Source organism: Leopardus geoffroyi, chromosome B2 (genome assembly GCF_018350155.1).
Source record: "Leopardus geoffroyi isolate Oge1 chromosome B2, O.geoffroyi_Oge1_pat1.0, whole genome shotgun sequence".
NCBI lineage: Eukaryota > Metazoa > Chordata > Mammalia > Carnivora > Felidae > Leopardus > Leopardus geoffroyi.
The window spans coordinates 34,590,129-34,611,613 of NC_059332.1; the positions used below are offsets into that span (position 1 = coordinate 34,590,129).

A 21,485-nucleotide genomic window follows, 5' to 3' on the forward strand; every position below is an offset into this window, starting at 1 on the left:
AGGGCTCTGACCCTCTAAACTCACCCCTCTTTGTTATTGAACCTCAAGAGGATTTATAGTAGGGCCCACTAATTTATTAAATTTTTTTTTAACATTTTATTCATTTTTGAGACGGAGAGAGCATGAGCAGGGGAGGGGCACAGAGAGGGAGACACAGAATCCCAAGCAGGCTCTAGGCTCTGAGCTGTCAGCACAGAGCCCGATGCAGGGGGCTTGAACCCACCAAGAACCATGAGATCATGACCTGACCTGAAGTCAGCCACTTAACCAACTAAGCCACCCAGGAGCCCCTAGTGTTCACTAATTTCTGACACTGATGGTTCCTCTCTTCTGTATTCAGTAAATCCAAAGCAATCAATGCAACGTCTTAAAGGCACAACTTCTAGGAGCATAGCTCCAATGCAGGCAGCCGGTGCACTTCTAGAACACGGTCCAGTTCTGCCAATTGTTATTGCATTAAAATGGGCAAAAACTACATCTGCATTAAGGACAAGATTATGATAAAAAAGCCTCCTCCCTTATAAGGAATGGTATGGTCAGCAACACAGCTACATACTAACGTAAACTTAATTCGTTAAAACTTCTAAACACTTAACATCATCTTCAATCTTCTGGCTTTTTAACGGGGATATTTGATATCACAAGGACTTGGTGTGGACTGGCATTTGTGCAAAGACATAAAGACAAACGCACATCACGCGTGTAGTTTTTAAATTCCAACATTTAAAAACAGGACTTTAGTGACAGACAAACCTCCTCCTCAATAGGTCTCAAGGTTCAGATACTATCTTCATGTAATATATACAAGTTTATATATTTAATCCTCATATACTGAAGACTATGCAAGCGATGTTAAGATACTAATACCTTGCCAACTGCAAAGGCACCACATTGGCGGGCAAAAAACAAAGAACTGATGACTATTCAAGCTTCTTTGGTGTCATTAGGCCTTATTTCTGGAGTAAATGTAATTCTGATTCTATTATCAATAAATCATCCATTTTCTATGAGACAGTCATCCAACAGCAAATCCCTTTCCTCAGAAGGGCAGACTGTTAGATTCCACAGGTTTCACAAATAAAAGAATGGGCAGTGGGGCGCCTGGGTGGCGCAGTCGGTTAAGCGTCCGACTCCAGCCAGGTCACGATCTCATGGTCCGTGAGTTCGAGCCCCGTGTCGGGCTCTGGGCTGATGGCTCAGAGCCTGGAGCCTGTTTCCGATTCTGTGTCTCCCTCTCTCTCTGCCCCTCCCCCGTTCATGCTCTGTCTCTCTCTGTCCCAAAAATAAATAAACGTTGAAAAAAAAAATTTTTTTTTTAAAAAAAAAGAATGGGCAGTAATGCAGTCTTGTAACCTGGGCCTGCTCTGGGGCAGCTAAATGGCTCCCCTGTGGACACTCAGGGCAAATGAAGAGTGAAAAGCAGAGGTCCGGGGAGGGGGATGGTTTAACTCCATCTCCGTTTGCTGGTTCTTTTGAGATTGCGACAAGCTCTCCTAGGACAACAGCAATGAAGTTTTCCAAAACCCTCTGAGCTCTAGGCCCATACATTTGACACAAGGCCTAGTGAGACTGCCTAGACTGGTCAGTCCAGTAAACCAACACGTTGGTTTGAGGAATTCTGGTTTAATTCGTTTAGGTTGTTTTTTAAACATGTTACATTCTCTTCTGGGCAACACTACAATATGAACACACCACACAGGTCTTCAGCATGATGTAATTAAATTAACTAGGACAGTTTATGTAGTTCAGGGGTGGGGAAGGACTTTCTGTTGAATAACGTTAACAAACATAACAATGAAAGGCAAATAAAAAATTGGAAAAGTATGTGATGAAAAATTATAAAAATGCATCATCTTTAGTATATAACAAATCCTTACCACATAATCAAATAGGGAAGCACGCCAACATAGAGCTGGGTAATGGAGGTAGATAACCAAATAAAAATGGCCAAAAACCCATGAAACAAGTTTCTGACTTCACTAGTCATCCAATCTGCAAATTAAAACAAGACACTCCTGGTTTTTTTTGGCACTCAAACTGGGTATCAGGAATAAAATGAGTGTGGGGACGCCTGGGTGGCTAGTCGGTGGAGTGTCCGACTTGCTCAGGTCATGATCTGTTTGTGAGTTTGAACCCTGCACAGGGTTCACTGCTATCAGCACAGAGCCCACTTCAGATCTTCTGTTGCCCCCTCTGCCTCTTTCCCACGTGTGCTCTCTCAAAAATAAAATAAGTCTAAAAAAAAGATTTTAAAAAAGGAATAAAATGAGTGCGATCCTAACAGGCCCATCCAAACACTGCTAGTCACAGCCAAACAGTCCGTTTCCCACAGAAGTTATGGGACATTCACTACAAGCCATAAAAATGTGTTTACAACCTGGCCCAGCCATTCCATGTCTAAGAATTTGTGCTAAGCAACAAATCAGATGTGTATGAGAGCCTGGGCACAATAGGGTTTGTCATGCCAGTGCCTTAGGCAGAGTTCACAAATCTTTGGTGTTCTGCATCTACAATGATTGTAATCTGAGGCCGGGGTGGGAAAGACATTACCACAAATATTCTGGGAAAATACTATTGGATATAGGGAATAACAATTTTCTTAAAACTTTCCAACATGTACTGTTAATCTCACCTACCCCCAATTTAAAGACAGAAGCAAAGCTACAAATGACATAAAGTGGCATGTATTCAAGCTATACAATTTCACTGCTTATTTAAGTTCAAAAAGCATACTCAACCAATCCTTTCCTCCATCCTGAAGGTTGGCTCAGACCAACTTGGGCAACAAATGAACAGAAATGCTCTGGAAACATGTAGGTTATTAAATAATTTGTTTATTGTACTGCATTTATAAAGAAAACAGACAATGCACCTGATAGAAAGAATAAAAACGCATTTGGGGTTTTAACTGACAGCAATAGAAATCCTTTAGTAAGATCATGGCAATTTGACAGTATTATGATTAAGTTCAATAAAGGTACACGGGGTACTTGGAAGATCAATTTCTATAGCTGCCTCTTTCTACGGCTTCTAATTCATCTGGCTCCTTAAATGACAGGGGGAAAAGCCCTTATTTGGAGGGAAAACATGTCCAAGAAAGAAGTTATAGGTTCTCTCAAAATTTCTTTTTACATCAATTGTTAAAATGGGGCCTTCTATTTGTGTTTTGGTTATTTTACTTCAATATCATTACCAGAATTCCTGTAATTCCACAATTGTTATTTTACAGTGTAGAAAAGAATTCAGTTCTAGTCTGCTATTGCTTTAGATGTATATATCGCTGAAAAGCCAAAGTGGATTAGAAGTGCCGAAGGATTTTCCCTGCCGTTGTTGGATACAATCTATTTTCTTTATTCTTGATAGGTGCATAGACAGCCTCACTTAAAATTCTTTCTACAGGAACATGTCTGATTTCAGGACTACCCAATCAAGGATCCGATGAATGGCTGGCCATCGGTACTCAGGGTTCTAGGTTTATGAGTTAAATGGATTGCATAATTGCACCATGTTTTCCTTTGCTGTTGTTGGTGGAAAAATGGCAGAATCTGGACTCCAATTTCCTGTATAGAGGGTCAGCTACCTGAAAGTCTCATCAGCAGCTTTGCTAGTAGAGCCTCAAGTTGCACTTCCTCGGCTTTCTGTAAATCACTCCTGGAGCCGTCTCCGCAGAATGCTGTAGTCCTCAAGGCCCACTTGGTCTGTGCTGAACAAGTGGCTGTGACCCCAAGCCTGCCCCTCTTTTACTTTTCAATATGACCCGAGGAATATATGATGTCTAGGGCAAGTCTAAGAGAGGCCCATTCTAAAGTAAGATTCACAGAGCCTTTTCTCATTAAAAAAAAAAAAAAAAAAAAAAAAAAAAAAAGCCTCAAGTACATCTCAATTATCCCAAAGTTGCAGTTAAAAACTTACATTATACAAAGAAATAGCAGCAGAGAATGGCTAATCTTAAAACAACCAAAAACAAAAAACAAAAATAAAAACAAAACAAAACACCCCCTCCAAAACAAAACAAAAAAAACCCCACCCCAAAAAGTGCCATCCCACCCTTCCCCTTGGTTCTTCTATGCTGGGATTTCACTTAAGACCTGAAGCCTCTCAGAAAACGAGAAAGGCTAAGCCACAGAGGGAAACTGCTTCAAGGCTAAATTTGGACAAGATGAAGAAAAAGCTGTGAATACAAGTAGGGGACTGATTGGAAAAGAATCAGGAATTCTAGGGCATTTTCTTCTTAGAGGGAAAATCTCTGATACCCAGATCTCCTTTCTAGAGTCATCCTGGATTCTTTAGTTAGTCATGGGGCAATAAACTCAAGTGCAGTGAGTAAAGTGCCAGCCAGGGGTTAAAACAATGAAAAACAAAACAGCCAAATGAACGAACTCTGCTGTTAGGGTGACAGAAGACACACAGGAAGGGATGTTTTGCAAAACAGCTGTGGTTCTGCAGAAATTACAAATCAATGGTTCCGCTTCTGTTTTCATCAAAAATCAGACCAAAGATTCAAGGATCTTAGAGTTATTAAAGGATGAAAGGAATCTGATAGTGCTTTGAACAGTGATAAAATGGTACCCAAATTTGGAGCTTATACAGCTCCTTTAAAAAGATAGCCTGAAAGTCGCAGGAAAAAATGTGAACATAGAGAGCAACAGAAACAGTCCAGGTAGATGATGCAGCCTGGATACAGCAAGTTTAATGTCTCTGCTGTACACAGAAGTTAACACCCTTTCCCCTTCTCATCCTTATGCTGGCAATAGGATACGCACTAGAAAATTTGACTCTTAGAGTCAGTGAATAAAAGGATGAGCTCATACATCTTCATAGTTTTTAAAAAGGATGTGTATAATTTAAAGGGTGTTCTAATGGAAAGACAAGGGTACAGGGTGAGAGGCTGTTTCACATTTTAGTCTATTCGTCTTTGGCAGAGCCCAATCAAGGCCAAATTCACCTAGGATGCCCAATAGCTGTGGGGGATCTCCACAGGGTCAAGTAAGCAAACCCAAATGAACAGATTGATTTAAAAAAAGAAAACAAGAAAACAAAAAACAAAAAAACAAAACAAAAAACCCCTTAGGAAACCCTTGAAGGAAGAGCTTCACCCTGAAAAGGGAAGAGGGAAATGCTTGTTGGGGAGGGGTGAGGGTCAGCATGTGATCTCTGCTGCGCTGTTAGGCTGGGGCTTAGGAGTTGAGCCAAGGGTGCCGGAGACAATCGGCAGCAGTGGCTCTCTTCTCGGGTATCAGCTCCAACATGGGCAGTAAGAAATCCGTGAAGCCAGCTGCCTCTTCCTGAGACCACTCATACTTCTCCACTAGAACCTCAAAAAGGCCCCAGGGTTTCAGTTTCGTGATGTGTTTCAGGTCACCTATGATAAAGACAATACAAAAGAAACTGACTGACACTGACAAGTGACAAGAGCCTTTTGTGGATATCCAGGAACTAATCCGGGTGCTCTATAAAGAAATTTTGCCACCAGAATTGAATCTTTCTTCATTCAAATTTCTCACATTCTCCATTCTGAGGGCCTAAAAACTTAAGATAATTTGTTTGCTCCACCATTCCAGGATATTCTGTCCCAGTCAAATTGGGCAGGCCTAGCATGAACTAGGTATTCACTAAAATGAATATTAAATGCCTATATATGCAACATGGTGTCATATGGTGTTCAGAGGCAGTTTATTACCACATACCAAGAACAAATTGTTTGTACTGTTGTTGTTTTTTTTTTTTTTTGACTTAACAGTCTAGTAAATATTGCTTCCAAATAAGGCAGTAAGAGCTAATACCACGTCAGACCTGTATAAAAGCAACAAGACTAAAAGAACAAACCCCACACAGGTTTCAGATATAGCTACACTACACTTTGTAGTATTCTGGAATGTCATTCTAAATTTTGCTTCTTTGAAATGATAATTAAAAAAAAATAAGGTCAATTACAGTGCCTTATTAAGGTAAATGCTGCTTTAAAACTTCTACAACACTTATTTGAGGTCTCTTCTGTGGGCAGTGAGTGCCTGATTAATTACCTACTCGGTATATGCATGCCATTAACTGGTCTTTGTGTAAGGAGGAACTCTTATGAAGCACTTCAGTGTTTTCCTGCCAAAAAAGAAACATTAAATGTTTCTGAGGATGCTTGCTGTCAAGTGTTGAGAAAAATGATTTTCCTCAGCATTAGTGTAGAGGTTGTGAGGAAAAAGGGAAAAAAAGGCCAGACAGTCTTCCAATCCCTTCCATGTCAGGTATTCAAATTTCAGCTTTCAAATTTTATTTGTATGCATAAGTACACATTTAAATATGCCAATGTATATTATCGAGTCAAAAAGTTGAAGTAAGAGTATTCTCTTGGTTTCCTTCACTCCTCAGTGATGACATAAACTTATAAGATTGTCAAGGGTAAAGTTAATTTGTAGAACTGATGGGCTTAAGTGACTATGTTGGGTGTCACTAGGCCACAAGACAGAGTGAGATGTAATCCTGCCCTTAGGAAGCTTGAAGTAAATGATTTGCCCTTTGAAAGGGGCAGTTCTTAGACCAAATGCTAGCAAAAATCTGCCCATTTTCCAGAAGTGCTATAATAGGAGTAATCAATGTGCCAGGTACTATATACAAAGTAACTTATTCAATATGAAGTAGACACTTATAATCTCCAGTTAGAAATCAGCAGACTGAGGTTGTGTAGCAGCTGGGATTTGAACCCAGATAGTCTGGTTCCAGTCTCTGCTCTTGACCACACTATTACAGCTCAGCAGTCAAGACAGGACCATTCTTCTGTAGGTGCTGGGAATACATGTACCCAGCAGTACTTACCTCTTCATTTTTAAACACTTTGCCCCCTTAATGTCTGGGAACAAACACATTTATTTTACCTTTTTTGGTGAAAAATTCCTTGGAATATTTTCCTGCCACAATGAGCTTGCGAGGCACCTTCCCCAGAAGTTCTATGATCAATGCAATGTGATCTGTGTATTTCAAACATTTCAGGAAAGGGGAAAAAAAAGACATACATAACAGGAGTAACAAATGCAGTTCTAGACAATGGCAGAAAGAGTAGCATGCACACCTCTTTATGAAGCATTTCAGGCTTGCTTTCTATCCTAAATAGGAAGAGGACTCTATCCACCTAATGGAGAGTCCAGAAAACCATAACAAAATCACGCACCCACTCCAGTGGGACTTGAGTGATAACTAAAAACAATCTTGGTGTGAATGCTCTGCTTCCTTAAGTTGTATACCTGGGGCCTAGATGAAAACTCATGTTAATAATACTACCTCTGCGATTGAAGAAGTCCTGTGAATATTTCCCACTGAGGGCAAAGCGTCTTGGAATTCTGCCTATCAGCTCTATAATGTGCGCAATGTGGTCTAAAATAGAAGGGTAAGAAGAACAGGATCAAGGACAAGCTGTAAAGGGTTTTTTTTATGAATAGCTTTTTCAAGGACTAGCTCTTTAAGAGTAACTACAAATATAACCAAGGATATTCCAGGGGAGACTGGGAAGGTCGAGAATTATTTCAGGTGGTTGGTTACCTGATAGCAGCTGGCAAGTCCCACTCTGGAGTTTGGAGGCTTAACTAGATCTTTATTTCTATTTTCCCTATATATCTAGGTTCAGGTGGGTTTTTCAGATGAGGTGAAAAACTGTACCAATATTCTTTACACATTCTGGAACTGTTATTTATTTATGATACTGCCCTGGGCTTCACGTAATAATATCACTCTATTTAACAGTGTTCATGATGATTAAATAATCACATATGATTATTTGAGTTTTCACAACCACCCTGTACAACAGGCCAAAGATTAATACCCCATTGTAAAGATGAGAAAATAGAACCTCAGAGAGAATAAATGGCCGACTTGAAGGTACAGGGCTAAAAGGAGCTAGAACTCAAATGAAAACCCACATCTTATCATGTCTAGTTCAGAGCTATTTGTTTTAAAATAAATCATATTTTAAGTACAAATTAGCGAAAAACATTTTACTTTTATTTTTTTAAAATTTTTTAGTGTTTATCTTTGAGAGAGAGTGACAGAGTGTAAGTGGGGGAGAGGCAGAGAGAGAAGGAGACACAGAATCCGAAGCAGGCTCCAGGCTCTGAGCTGTCAGCACAGAGCCCGTTGTGGGGCATGAACTCACAAACTGTGAGATCGTGACCTGAGGCAAAGTTGGATGCTTTTAACTGACTGAGCCACCCAGGTGCCCCGAAAAACATTTTAAAATACAGCTACTTGACTTCTGTAGGCCACGAAAAGATGTCCACATCATAGCAGTGCGTTGTAACTGTCACGGCATGAATATGGACTGTGAACACTGCCAGGGATGTGTCCAGTGTGTCCCCAGGTAAGCCTGGGACTGGCCAGCATCCATCTACACTTACAGGCAGCTCTACTACCTTTTTTATTCTGCAGGTAACTAAGAATATGAAGTACATTTTAAAAAGTGATGGCTGCTAGTCACAAAAGGACTTTAATCCTGTTAGAGAATCATGAAGATCAAAAGGAATTACTTAAAGATTTCTAATGTTACCTTAAAGGGGAATAATAATATGCCAGAGACATCAATATATCTGGGAATTTGTGAATGTCTCAGGTCCTATCTGTTTCTCATGTAAAGGACCCAGTGCTGTCATTTTAAAAGGGCTTTACATTCATGAATTCACTATAACCTTTTGGCAGTTTTGACTGAATTTATAGTTCGGTAACAAGAACTCAGCTGCTAAGAAATTTCTGCCTATTTTAAGCAAAACCTGCAAATAAATGTCTTTGTATAAACAGATTATAAATGAGACCACAGTTTATCTTCTGTAAACTTCCAAGTGAAGTATTGGTTCTTTTAGTATTTTTCCTATACCAAGGAATTATTTTTCCCCTGAATGTGTTATTTTACATTTAGTTCCAGCAACCTGTATCTGGTTTATCAATTGATCATAGGGCTGATATACCTGATAGGCAAAATTATCCAAGTATTATTCCAAGAGTTAGGGGCTGGAGAATATCATCAGAGAACATGCTTCTTAGGTTGGCCCCAGTCCTACCGTGACTTGTAACAAACTATGCATACACTGGCTGGAGGATAAGGGTTTGCTGTTTTCTGCTCTTATGGGCCTCTTATGCAGCAGTTTGAAGTTTCACCTAAAGACTGTCAGTATTGACTGGTACAGGAGGAAATAAATTTGTATAGAAATACCTAGGATAGATGGTTCTCCCTTATTCCTTACTTGGGACTTTTTATATATGTTTCAATCATCAAGTTTGGTAGCATAAGATCCTATACAATATAATTCCAGCTGCTCTATGTGTTCTGTACCACACACTATTTACAGAGAGTGTACAAAAATAGAGAGAAAAAATCAACTACCCTCCCAAACAAAGATAGTAGGGCATTTCTTTTCTTTTCTTTCTCTCTCTCTCCCTTCCTCCTTTCTATTACATTTATTTATTTTTGAGAAACAGAGTGAGACAAAGCATAAGCAGGGTATGGGCAGAAAGAGAAGGAGACACAGAATCTGAAACAGGCTCCAGGTTCTGAGCAAGCGGTCAGCACAGAGCCCGACGCGGGGCTCGAACCCATGGACTGTGAGATCATGACCTGAGCCGAAGTCGGACGCTCAACCTACTGAGCCACCCAGGCACCCCTATAGTAGGGCATTTCTAAAATGGTGTAAGTCGGGGCGCCTGGGTGGCGCAGTCGGTTAAGCGTCCGACTTCAGCCAGGTCATGATCTCGCGGTCCGTGAGTTCGAGCCCCGCGTCGGGCTCTGGGCTGATGGCTCAGAGCCTGGAGCCTGTTTCCGATTCTGTGTCTCCCTCTCTCTCTGCCCCTCCCCCGTTCATGCTCTGTCTCTCTCTGTCCCAAAAATAAACGTTGAAAAAAAAATTAAAAAAAATAAATAAATAAAAAAAAATAAAAAAATAAATAAATAAAATAAAATGGTGTAAGTCTATAGCGCCAAACTTACAACCAGAAAAAAAAAAAAAAAAAAAAGCAGCAAAGACTAGGGAAAATTAAGTGTGTACATAGACAGTAATTACAGTTATATTCTTACAAGGGCCGATGTATAGAAAACACATCCATACTGTACCCACTAAAATAGGCATTTGGCTATGGGAACTGGCGCAACATTTTCCAAACAGTACTTATTAGGAATGTCAGGAGGTCCTACTAAAAATGCCTATTAATATCCCAAGGGACCACAGTGTGAGAAATAGAGCTTTCTTGGTTCCACCGGGCACAAAACTTGATTTCCCTAAGATGGAGGAAAGCACAGGGAGTGAAGGACATATTTTCCTTATTGGGAGGGTATATTGCTAGTGCTCTTTCAAAGTAATCCCCATTAATCCTGAAAACAAAATCTGCCCAAACTGTTTAATCAAGAAGGTAAGATACCTCTTTAACAGTTCTTTCATTCACAATTATCTCATCTAAGTTATCTGGCCACCACCATGATAAAAAAAAAAAAAAAAAATCACATGTGGGGACTAAGCTTAGGAATTCCCTGAGCTTGCACCGATGGGTTAACCAGGCATAAGGAAATAGAAAGCTACATGATGAATGCATCCAAGATTAGGTAAACAGGGCAAAGGCCCCCAGTATAGGACAAAAATGCTGGAATAGAAAAGCCTCAGGATGAAAGTATCAAAAATGAGGTAAACAAGATTAGGTATTCAGGGCAGAAACACCCCCCCAACTTAGTGCAATAGCAAAAAGCTGCTTTCACAGGGAAGAAGGACCAACATAGGTAAATAGGGCTATAGACCCCAGTAGGGCCTAGGGTGGAGCCCAGAGTGGAGCTAACTAGCAAAAGAAAGGTGCCTTGCTGACCCTTGAGGTTGCATGCTCTGTCTTGTCCCCTAGGCCAGTTTAGGTAAACAGAGGTGGTGCCTCAGGCCTGCTGTAAACAAACTCCCTCCCAGCTTTGTTTTGTATTGACCCAAACCCCTAACACCGCCTATCTTCAAAACTCTCCATTCCCCCGTCCATGAGTTAATGTTCATGGTTTCACTGTCTCTTTTACACATCTGTCACGCTTGTAAGCCTTCTGATCCTAATAAAAATGGAGCAAGGACTCTTACTCGGGGCTCTTGTCAACTCCTGAACATTAGCCTCTCTTGCATTTTAATCCTGCATCCCACTCTCTTTGCTGGACAAGAGAGAACTCCAGACCCAGAGTCTACGACAATCACACATTTAGTTGTCTGCTTTTACAGCCTCTCAGATGGAGCAGCTCACAGCTTGGGCCTTTCCCACCGGCTATCACAAAATGTAAGCCAATAATATTGTGTTTTAAAATGGAACTCTAAATGTTAATATCATTTAAAAAGAAAAAAAGTATGGCTTTAATTTTTAGAAAAAGAGAATGCTCAATATTGTAGAATGTATACAAACAGGATATAGTCTCTGCATTCACAAACACCATCCAAATCGTATGTTTGCCTATAAAATTACTGACTTCCAAATAAAGTTGCAGGCATAAGTGGGCAAGCTGACGAACAGGTAATTCAAATGGGGTAAAGAATGAATCACTGATTTATAGAGAAAGAAAAATAACTAGATGTTTTAGAAGAAATTACCCGGTAAATACAATTTTTAGTTTGACCATGTGTAGCCTTTTCTCTTAATCCTCACAGAGTTCTTTAATAGCTACTATAAAATATTGAGTATATCTAATACTTAATATAAAACATCTTATATTTCTATCTTTTCTGGGATTTATATATTCTTAGCATACTAAAAAGACTAAGTTCTTCAGTACTACAAACCACATGGCCACACAAGTGTAACTACCATGCACAGACATCCTCAGTTAAGAAGACTCACCTTCATCCCGAGTGTACTCTTCCCCTGAATGCGGTTCAAACAAATAGTCGCCTGTTGCCAGTTCAAACGCCTAAGAAAAAGAGGACAATATATGAAAGCAACAACAACAGGAAGCCTTTGGGAAGCTTACTGCTTGCTATTTGGCTCAATATGAAGTAATTTTTTCCTTCTCTGGAAAAGCCACAGATGATCATTTATTTTTTATTTATTTATTTATTTATTTATTTTTAATTTTTTTTTTCAACGTTTATTTATTTTTGGGACAGAGAGAGACACAGCATGAACGGGAGAGGGGCAGAGAGAGAGGGAGACACAGAATCGGAAACAGGCTCCAGGCTCTGAGCCATCAGCCCAGAGCCCGACGCGGGGCTCGAACTCACGGACCGCAAGATCGTGACCTGGCTGAAGTCGGACGCTTAACCGACTGTGCCACCCAGGCGCCCCCACAGATGATCATTTAAAAAAAATGTCTTAAGATTATTCCTAAAGAGCTTTCCTTCCACACCTGTATCTTAGTAAAATGAAGCAGGAAAACAGCAATAACATCATCAACATATGGATTATCCCCTCCCCCCATCAGCAATTCAGCTCTCTTGAGTTTATCTTTTTGCTGAGTGGGGTACATTTGGATATTAAGGTGGTTCTAAGTTATTAAATTATTCATGAGAAGAGCAGCTCCTCTTATGTTGTAATTTCACATGGCTAGAAATTAAGATTCTGTACCCAGAGTCAAAACCAAAAAACTGAGACAGACACATCTCTACCTACGTATGACTATTATTTGGCAAAAAGTATAGTTTTTCAAAGTTTTGCTTTGGAACATACTCCCTAAAGTTTTAGATAGAACTTCCAATTCCTAGGTCTATAGAAAATCAGAAAAAGGTTGGGTGTAAATGTGGTCAAGAGCAATTCATGTTTTATGTGACTGGCACATTTAGCATTCACCACCGAGAAAAGAAAGGCACGTCTTCTACAAGAAAAGCTCTTGTAAACAGTGTTCAAGAAGCGTGAAAAAGTAATTTCCTTTAGAATATGTGCCAAGCAGTACGGAAAGACAGCATGTGAGTGACGTTAATCTTTCACTGAATAAAAATGGATTAAAAACAAGTAATACAACTGCAGTTTTATAAAGAACCTAATTGGCATAGAAGTACAGTTGTAAGTCATTAGTCACGGGTCAATTCTGATCGAGTCGATGGTACTAAGTGGCCCAGACAATTACAGGAACCACGGGGTGGATTCCGGAGCACACTCTCTAACTCGGACCCAGATGGCGGTCTCAGTGCTTGCCAGTGTCCGCTTCTGCAGTTTTCCCATGGGACAGCTTTTCTCAAGACATTACCTGAACTGTACTACCGCCCAGGCCACAAAACTAGAAGTTTCAGGACAGTCCCTAAAATGTCAGGGATGCTATGGCTTCTTACCAGGCATAGCTGGTTTTACATCCCAGCAGTTTATTTTGAAACCGAACCTGATATGTGTTCTACCCCCGCCCCCTTACTGTCCTGAGGTTTACAGTCCCAAAGTGGAAAAAAAAAACCTGTTAATTCTTATTCATCCAAGTTTGTTACTATCTTCAGAAACCAGTACTTTTTCAAAGCCTCGGAGTGGGAGCTCAGTAAATATCCTGAAATCAAAGTTCACAGAAGTAAAGAAAATTTTCTAAGATTTTAGTATTTTCTAAATTTTTTCATCTAGATACTTATAACTAGTTACCTAAAGTTCTCTGACAGAGCTATTTTTTTGGAACATAAGGTAGATGCTAGTAGTTACCAGTTTGTAAGTAATAGCAAAAATCCCCCCACAAATCAAACCAAACCAAAAGATCACAGTACCAAAATTCGAAACTAGTGGAAGCTCTAGGTTACGGAACACTTTGGTTGAATACGCTTCCCCTTACAGATAAGAAAACTGTGACCCAAACTGACAAGCAAAAAAGCCCATCCTAGAATGTAGGGGCTCCTAATTGCCACTCCTGCTCTTGTCTCACGCTGACCAAAGAGCCTGCTATGTGACAGTCAGGGTCACGCTGACGTACATAGGCAACATCAGTTATGCAATCCAGTGAGCTGGCACATCCTGACAACGGCGTAACATCTAGTGTTGAAAAAGAAATGAGCCATCAAGTCATGAAAAGACAAAGGAGAACCTTAAATATTTGAATATTATGAAGTGAAAGAAGCCAATCTGAAAAGTTTACATTTTTTATGACTCCAACTATATGACTTTCTGAAAAAGGCAAAACTATGAAGACAATAAAAAGATTGGTGGTGGCCAGGGGCTGGGGCTAGAGGAAGAGGGAGGAACAGGCAGAGCACAGAGCAACCTTAGGGCAGTGGAACCATTCTGCAGGATACTCCCGTGGTAGATATAGGTCACTGTACATTTGTCAAAATCCACAGAATGGAGGATTTAAAAACATCTATTCTTTATCAACTCTTAAATGGTCTTCATAGAACATTCCCTTTTCACAACTGCCCTTCTAACTCGGTAGTCTCAATCACGAATGTGGCAGGCAAACTCACTCTCTCTCAGAGAGGGTCCAATCTTTCTATTAATTAATTGTATCAGATGCAGGATGATCCATCGCTTTCAGGCACTTCTGATATTCCAGGATTTGTTTTTACTTTCTGGTTATGGCTAAATGTAAGGCAACATTTCTAGGTCTATTAGCAAAACGAGAGAAATTTGGGGGAACAAGTGGGGCTCAACTTTTCACAATATTGTCATATCAGGTAAGTGCTTTCCTTCCCTTGGTCAAGAAATTTCCTGCATGTGAGCTGGTCCGTTTAACGGGAGGCAAGGTTAATTCCCCTTTTATTTTTTTGCCTTAGTATTAATGTACTAAATAGCACGCAGGACCTACTGGCGTAAACAGTTAACCTCCTACTAAGAACCACATCATAATAAATCATATGTCATCTATAAACTAGCTATATTTTGTAAATGGTGGCATCTCTAGCACGTATTTTCTCTAGCAAATCAAACTCTTCCAAATATAAAACTTTAAAAGAAGCTAGATTTTATTCCAATGTTCTTCCATCTGGTGCATAGTACCAAACCTTACATTTCAGGCAGTCAGCCATCTTAAAAGACCCCTGATACACCCTACCTAACAGAATGATTTACAAGGTCATGCCATATTAACAACACAGTTTTAACTCTATTATCTCTGGAAGACATAGTTTTTCAGGAATGTGCGTATCAAGAAATCTATGATCTTCTAGTCTGTAGTTTCTCAAGTTTTCCCCAGAGTTGACTGTGAATATTGTTAATTGAAATGACAGTTTAACAGGTTTCTGGTTTAGTTTCCTCATTTGATGGTCCACAAATATGTACTAAGTACTGTTTATATAATAAAGAATCTATTTGGTCTTTGTTCCTGTTTCCTGAGAGGAAGCCTCTAAACGCTTGGAATTTCCAAGTGATGAGTACTTAATGGCACCCCCCTACATAGTTAAGATGGGGGGCTGGATATGCCTCCTAATTGGACAAGATCCAACTGTGTGAGAACTGGGGCTTTGAGCCAGCATTACCCTAACCTCCAGGGAAGGAAAGGGGGCTGGAGATGGACTTCATTCAATCAATCATGACTAAGTCATGAAATCTTAGTAAAAAAAACTGGGCACCTGAAGCTGTGTGAACTTCCCTAGGTGGTGGTACACACTGATATGCTGGGAAAGTGACACGTCCCAACAACACAGAAGCTTCACCTTTGGTACCTTCTTAGGCCTCACCCTATGCATGCTTTGATTTGACTGGTCCTGATTTGTAGCCTTTATGACAAAACTGTAATAGCAGTTTTAACACTTTCCTAAATTCTGGGAGTCATTCTAACAAGTTACTGAATCTGAAAGGATAATGGAACCTCCCAATTTGTAGCCGGTAGGTCAGAAAAGCAGGTGGCTTGTGGACTCCAGAGTCTGCAGCTGGTGTCTGAAATGAAGGCAGTCTCGTGGGAAATTACGCCCTTACTCTACAAAGTCTGCCAGAATTCTGGGTAGTTAGCACCACAACTGCACTGTAAGCACCCACTCATAATGGGCCAGGCCCTGAAGCACACAATTAGCTATAGGTAACAGCCACGATTCCTGTCAGCATGGCACTCACAACCTCGTCGAAGAGAAACAAGTGAAGAAACACAATTACAAATTAAAGAGTATACTCTATTTCAGGAAACAAGAGAACATGTTCTAACATAGACTATTTGTGGGAAACCATTTAGTATCAACTAAATCTGACCTCTTGAGTACTTGTTTGCCAGGGACAAAGTAGCCATTTAAGAATCTTAGGATGACTGGGCTTCACATCTTGTGGGGTGTAAAGATGTCTGAGGAACTGTCAAACTGTACAGAATGAAGTAGTTTCCAGGGGCTTCCCTGATCTGAAAACAGATGAGAGCTGATAGGGCAAGGGTACCTGTAAACCTCCTCATCAAAAACAGTACCACCTTAGCAGTTGTTTCTAACACCCCCTAACCCCCAGCAGCAGTAAGAAACATTTGGTGCCTTCAGTGCAACAGCAGTTTGGCAGAACCAAATGGAATGCCAGATGTTTTTAATTAGCTTTTGAATTCCTACCTCTCCAGACAGAAAATTTAGACTGCCAGTGATGTCACAAAAAGTTTTATTTTCTTGTTTGTAAAATTCACTAGTCTACTGAAAATCAGCAAACAGAGCAAGGCACAGTGCTACCGCATAACGTTAACGTAACGTGACGTACCGTATCAGCTATCACATACCACATAACAGAGCTACCACATAACAAGGTCAAGGGGAAAAAACATTACCATGCATGCCGTGCTCCAAATGTCTGCAGGGGTATTATAGCCAGATCCTATCAGAACTTCCAACGAGCGATACTGCCTTGTTTGAATATCTTCAGTGAAATGCTTGTGCTGAGTAAATGGAGAAAGAAACAGTATTTTAAAATTCAGTTACTCTAAAAAGTAACACGTCACAATTACTTAATGGAGATTAAAATAAATTCTCTGAAGTTTTCCCTCAAACCAGTTTTCATTTAGCTAGTTTAAGATACTATTTTTAAAAATTAGCTAATTTATTTTTGAGAGAGAGAGGGCGCACAAGCAGAGGAGGGGCAGAGAGAGAGGGAGACAGAGAATCCCAAGCAGGCTCCATGCTGTCAGTGCAGAGTCTGACGTGGGGCTAGAACTCAGGAACCTCTGAGATCATGACCTGAGCCAATATCAAGAGTCAGACTCTTAACCAACTAAGCCACCAGGAGCACCAAGTTTCTTAAGGTTATCATTTTGATCCTATTACTTCCAGACAGTACCTTGGTTTAACACACCATCCACATCAAATTATTTTTGCAAACATGGAGTCTAACCTTAATATAGATGCATGGATGGGGGAATAACAATGGCTTCTTAAGAAATGGAAAACTATTACCCCCAACAAAAATTAAGTTGTTCATTTGTCTAAAGTTAATAAGTACTTGAACAAATAAATGACACCAATATAGGGTCAATTCAAACCTTCCTTGCCACGCGCTCATTATGAAGAAATAAGACATTAGGCTTCAATTTTCAAGAATCTTATAAGCACCATCTATAAAGAACTCTTGCCCTCAATTCTCCTCTGTCCCCCTCACTCCTCCACAAAACCCAAACATGATTCTTGGGGAAACAGGGACCATGGCAAGCACTATGAGAATGCAATCAGCAAAACAACTGGAGTTTCTTCAACACATTAAATCGTATAGGAAGGGAAAACCTCTGAAGTAAAAGCAATTTAAGAGACACAGTACTCAATTTTGTATCCATGGATTTTATTTGGATCCTGTTACAAACAAAACGAAAAGGATGTTCCCAAGGTAACTAGCAAAACTGACGGAATACTTGATACTGGTGTGACCATGGTGTCATGGTTACCTGAAAGAATCATCTTTTGGAAAGCTGTATTTATGAAAGAACATAAGATACCTGGGATACAGTTCGAAATAATCTCGAGTGGGTGGCAGAGTGGGTATATAGATGAAAGAGGACTGGCAATGACTTGATAGCTGCTGGGTGATATTAGCGTCATGACACCGGATTTCACTGTTCTATTCTCTCTACTTTGGTATAGGTGTGAAGTTGGCCGTAATAAAAAATATTGCAGGAAGCAGCAGCTTAGAATGATTCGTACACACAAAACAAAATTCAGGTAATATTAAAACATGAAACAACAAAGTGTGGAAGACGATTCTCCAATCCTACTGCAATTCAAAAACAAGGAAGAACACTTGTGAAGAGGAGAAATTAGGCAGATGAGGTTTCAGACAGAAAACCAGTACTGACTAGAGCTCCAAAGGGACTAAGCTTGACCAAAAGACCAAAAGACCTGCACTCCGGGTAGAGAGAGCATCACCAATAAGGCACAGAAAGACATCTGCTGAAGCCAACGGCTAATTTGCTAGGTTAGAGTTTGGATTTCATCTGGCACCACTGTGTGTTAGCGCTCAAGAGAGTAAGAAGACTGTAAGAAGACTGACAGGACATCTGAGGACACCATTGCTTCTGGTTGGTGGCCAGATTTAGGCTTAGTAATGAAAATCACTGGTTGTGGAAATAGGAGAGGGAAAAGTAAACCCAAGGATGGCCACAGAAAGAATAAGCAGAACTCAAAAATTCAGTGGCTATGTGTGAGAGACAGTAAGGAAGAGCCAAAAGGAACTTATTAGTGGCAGAGGGACAGCTGTCTGCTGACGAAAACAAGATGGAGAGACTTTGGGAAGTGGTTTTAGAGGAAGACGATGGGTTCAGAGATGGAGTTTGAAGTGGGATGTACTGCAGGCAACTGCGATGCTGTAATTTAGAAGACACATTTATATTTGGTCATTCGTGTGTACTGGTGATTCAAAATGTATTTCTCATATACATTTGGTCTTCATCCACTCTTCTCGGCTCACAACTCCCCAAATTCTTGGAATTTCCTGAGCAGTTAAGAGTAATAGCATATTTGTTATATATGGTCTCTTGTCCTCAGTTCCAGAAAACACTTCAGAGCTGTAGAGGTAAAATGGGTGTCTTATTATTCATAAGAAGCCCCTTTCCACTGCAATTGAGTTTATGTTAATGAGCTGACTTTTGGAGAGCACCTAAGGATGGGGGCTGGTTGCTAGAGGAACTGACCATGAATAGAGGGAATCCTACCCTCTGATTTCTGGGGAGGGGAGAGGGGCTAGAGACTGAACAATCACCAATGGTCAATGAGTTAATCAATCATGTCTATGTAAAGAAGCTTCCTCCAAAAGGAGGGGTGGGTTTGGGGAGATTCCACTCTGGGGAACCAGAATGCTTCCATATGTACTGGGGCAGGCCCCAAGCTGAGGACACAAGCATCTATGCATCTCTTTTCCTCTGGTTGTTATATCCTTTGTAATAAACCGGTAATGTAGTGAAGTAAATGTGTTTTCTGAGCTCTGTCAGCCATTCTAGCAAGTCAGTCAAACCCAAGGAGGGGGCTGAGGAAACCTCTCATCTATAGCCAGTTGGTCAGAAGTATAGGTAACAACCAGGACTTGTGACCGGCATCCTGACTTGGAGGGGCTGGTTAAGCTTCCAATTTGTAGCCGGTTGGTCAGAAGCACAGGTAACTTGGGCTTGCAAGTGGCATCTGAAGTGGAAGGAGGTCTTGTGGGACTGAGCGCTTTACCTGTGGAATCTCATTGATCTTCTGGTAGTGTCAGAATTGAGTTGAATTCTCAGCCTGGTGCCCCAAGAATTGCTTGGTATGGGAAAGCCTTTACACACACATGCATTTTAGGATTGGGTCCAGTGAGACATTTAGAAAAATGGACATGCTGCTCAAGAGACTTGTCTTTTACTCCTTGTGCCTCATTAGTGCCTTAAAAAGATGGTGTACATGATAAATGAGGTTAAGAATCAAGTGGATCAAATACAAACACATATCCACTCACTCCTAAAACTCCACTTAGTAGAGAATCCAGTGTTAATTTTTATTTATTTGTTAAAAAAATTCTCTTTAATGTTTACTTTTGAGAGAGACACACACACAGAGTGTGAGCAGGGGAGGGGAAGAGAGAGGGAGACACAGACTCCAAAGCAGGTTCCAGGCTTTGAGCTGTCGTCGGCACAGAGCCTGACGCGGGGCTCGAACTCACAAACTGCGAGATCATGACCTGAGCCGAAGTCAGATGCCCAACTGACTGAGCCACCCAGGTGCCCCTCCAGTGTTAATTTTTAAAGCATAAACTGACAGAGAGAATGGCAAAGAAGTTAGAGCGATAAAACTTACAAGATGGAACAGATCATTGGTAAATGTCTTAGTGGATCCAAGAAAACAGAATAAGCCGCAGGTGAAAGCTGAGAAGTGCTGTGATGTATATCCCCTCAAGGCTCAGAGTTGGGCATTATTAGGTGGGATTTAAACCAGAAACACTGCTTTAAAACATCCTTTAAACAAACAGGGCTCCAGGGGTACCTTTGGTGGCTCAGTTGGTTAATCGTCCGACCTCAGCTCCGGTCATGATTTCGCAGTTCATGAGTTTGAGCCCCATAATGGGGCTCTGTGCTAACAGCTCGGAGCCTGGAGCCTGCTTCACATTGTGTCTCCCTCTGTCTGCCCCTCCCCTGCTCACTCACACACACACACTCTCTCTCTCTCTCTCTCTCTCTCAAAAAACAAAACAAAACAAAATAAAAACATTAAAAAAAATTAAAAGAAACAGGGCTCCAGAGCACAGGGCATAGTGCAATCTAACAGCCCCTTCCCTGGCCAGACAGATCATTTGGAGGTTTTCTCTAAATGGGTAAAATGGGGTCTCTGGAAGATGCTCCACACAGTTGAGGAGAGAGCACCATTCTGAAAACAAGGAAATTAAGTGATTGTGTAACTGCATGTTGAACCCCCCATTTTCCTGCAGAAAGAAGGCAGCAGACAACACACAGGAAGAAGAAAATGTCAATAATAGGATAATAAACTATATCCTCTAACAGATAATCAGAGAACCAAGAACTCTTGAAAAGTAAAAATATAATAGGAGAAATGAGAAAAAATAAAGCTTATAATAACTAGTTGAGAAATCTCCCAGAAAATAAAGCAAAAAGAAAATGACAGAAAATAGGAGAGAAAGGTATGACAGGACCTGCCTAGGAGGTCTAACATTTGAATAAGATTCAGAGCTAGAGAAGAGAGACCAAGGAGAAGAAAAGACAGACTGCAGACAGACAAAACCAAAGAACTAGAGTTTCAATAAGAAAAGTACATACCAAGTTCTTAGTATAAAAACAGACCCAGCACAACAGTGTGAAATAACGACCCTACAGACTTTCACAGGGGAAAAGGTTTCATACAAGGGATCAAGAATTCGAATGGTGTTGGTCTTCAGCAGCAACTAGTCCTGGAACTAGAAGATAATGGAGCAAGACAAACATTCCAAGGGAAAATTATGTTCAACCTAAAACTTCACATGCAGCCAACTGACTGTGAAAGCAGGAGAGACATTAGCAAACATACAAGGTGCCCCCTCCCAGTTTCACACACCCTTTCTTAGGAAGCTACTGCAAGTTCCATGTACTCCCCAAACAAAATGAAACAAAACCCACAAACAAACAAAAACTAAAAACCAAAAAGATGGAGTAAACCAAGAAAGATCAGTGAGGGGTGCCTGGCTTGCTCAGTCAGTAGAGTATTAATCTCAAG

The 21,485-nt window shown here is 40.6% G+C and overlaps 1 protein-coding gene across 1 annotated transcript in view; it reads right to left on the reverse strand.

Moving 5' to 3' along the window:
* Positions 1-2,814: 2,814 nt before the first annotated feature.
* SRPK1 (SRSF protein kinase 1) overlaps positions 2,815-21,485 on the reverse strand; it is an 83,765-nt gene continuing 65,094 nt past the window's right edge. Inside the window, 4 exon segments of the mRNA XM_045500776.1 lie at positions 2,815-5,362; positions 6,867-6,959; positions 11,818-11,887; positions 16,607-16,714. Of these exon segments, the coding sequence (XP_045356732.1) occupies positions 5,178-5,362; positions 6,867-6,959; positions 11,818-11,887; positions 16,607-16,714 (456 nt within the window). The 3' untranslated portion in view covers positions 2,815-5,177.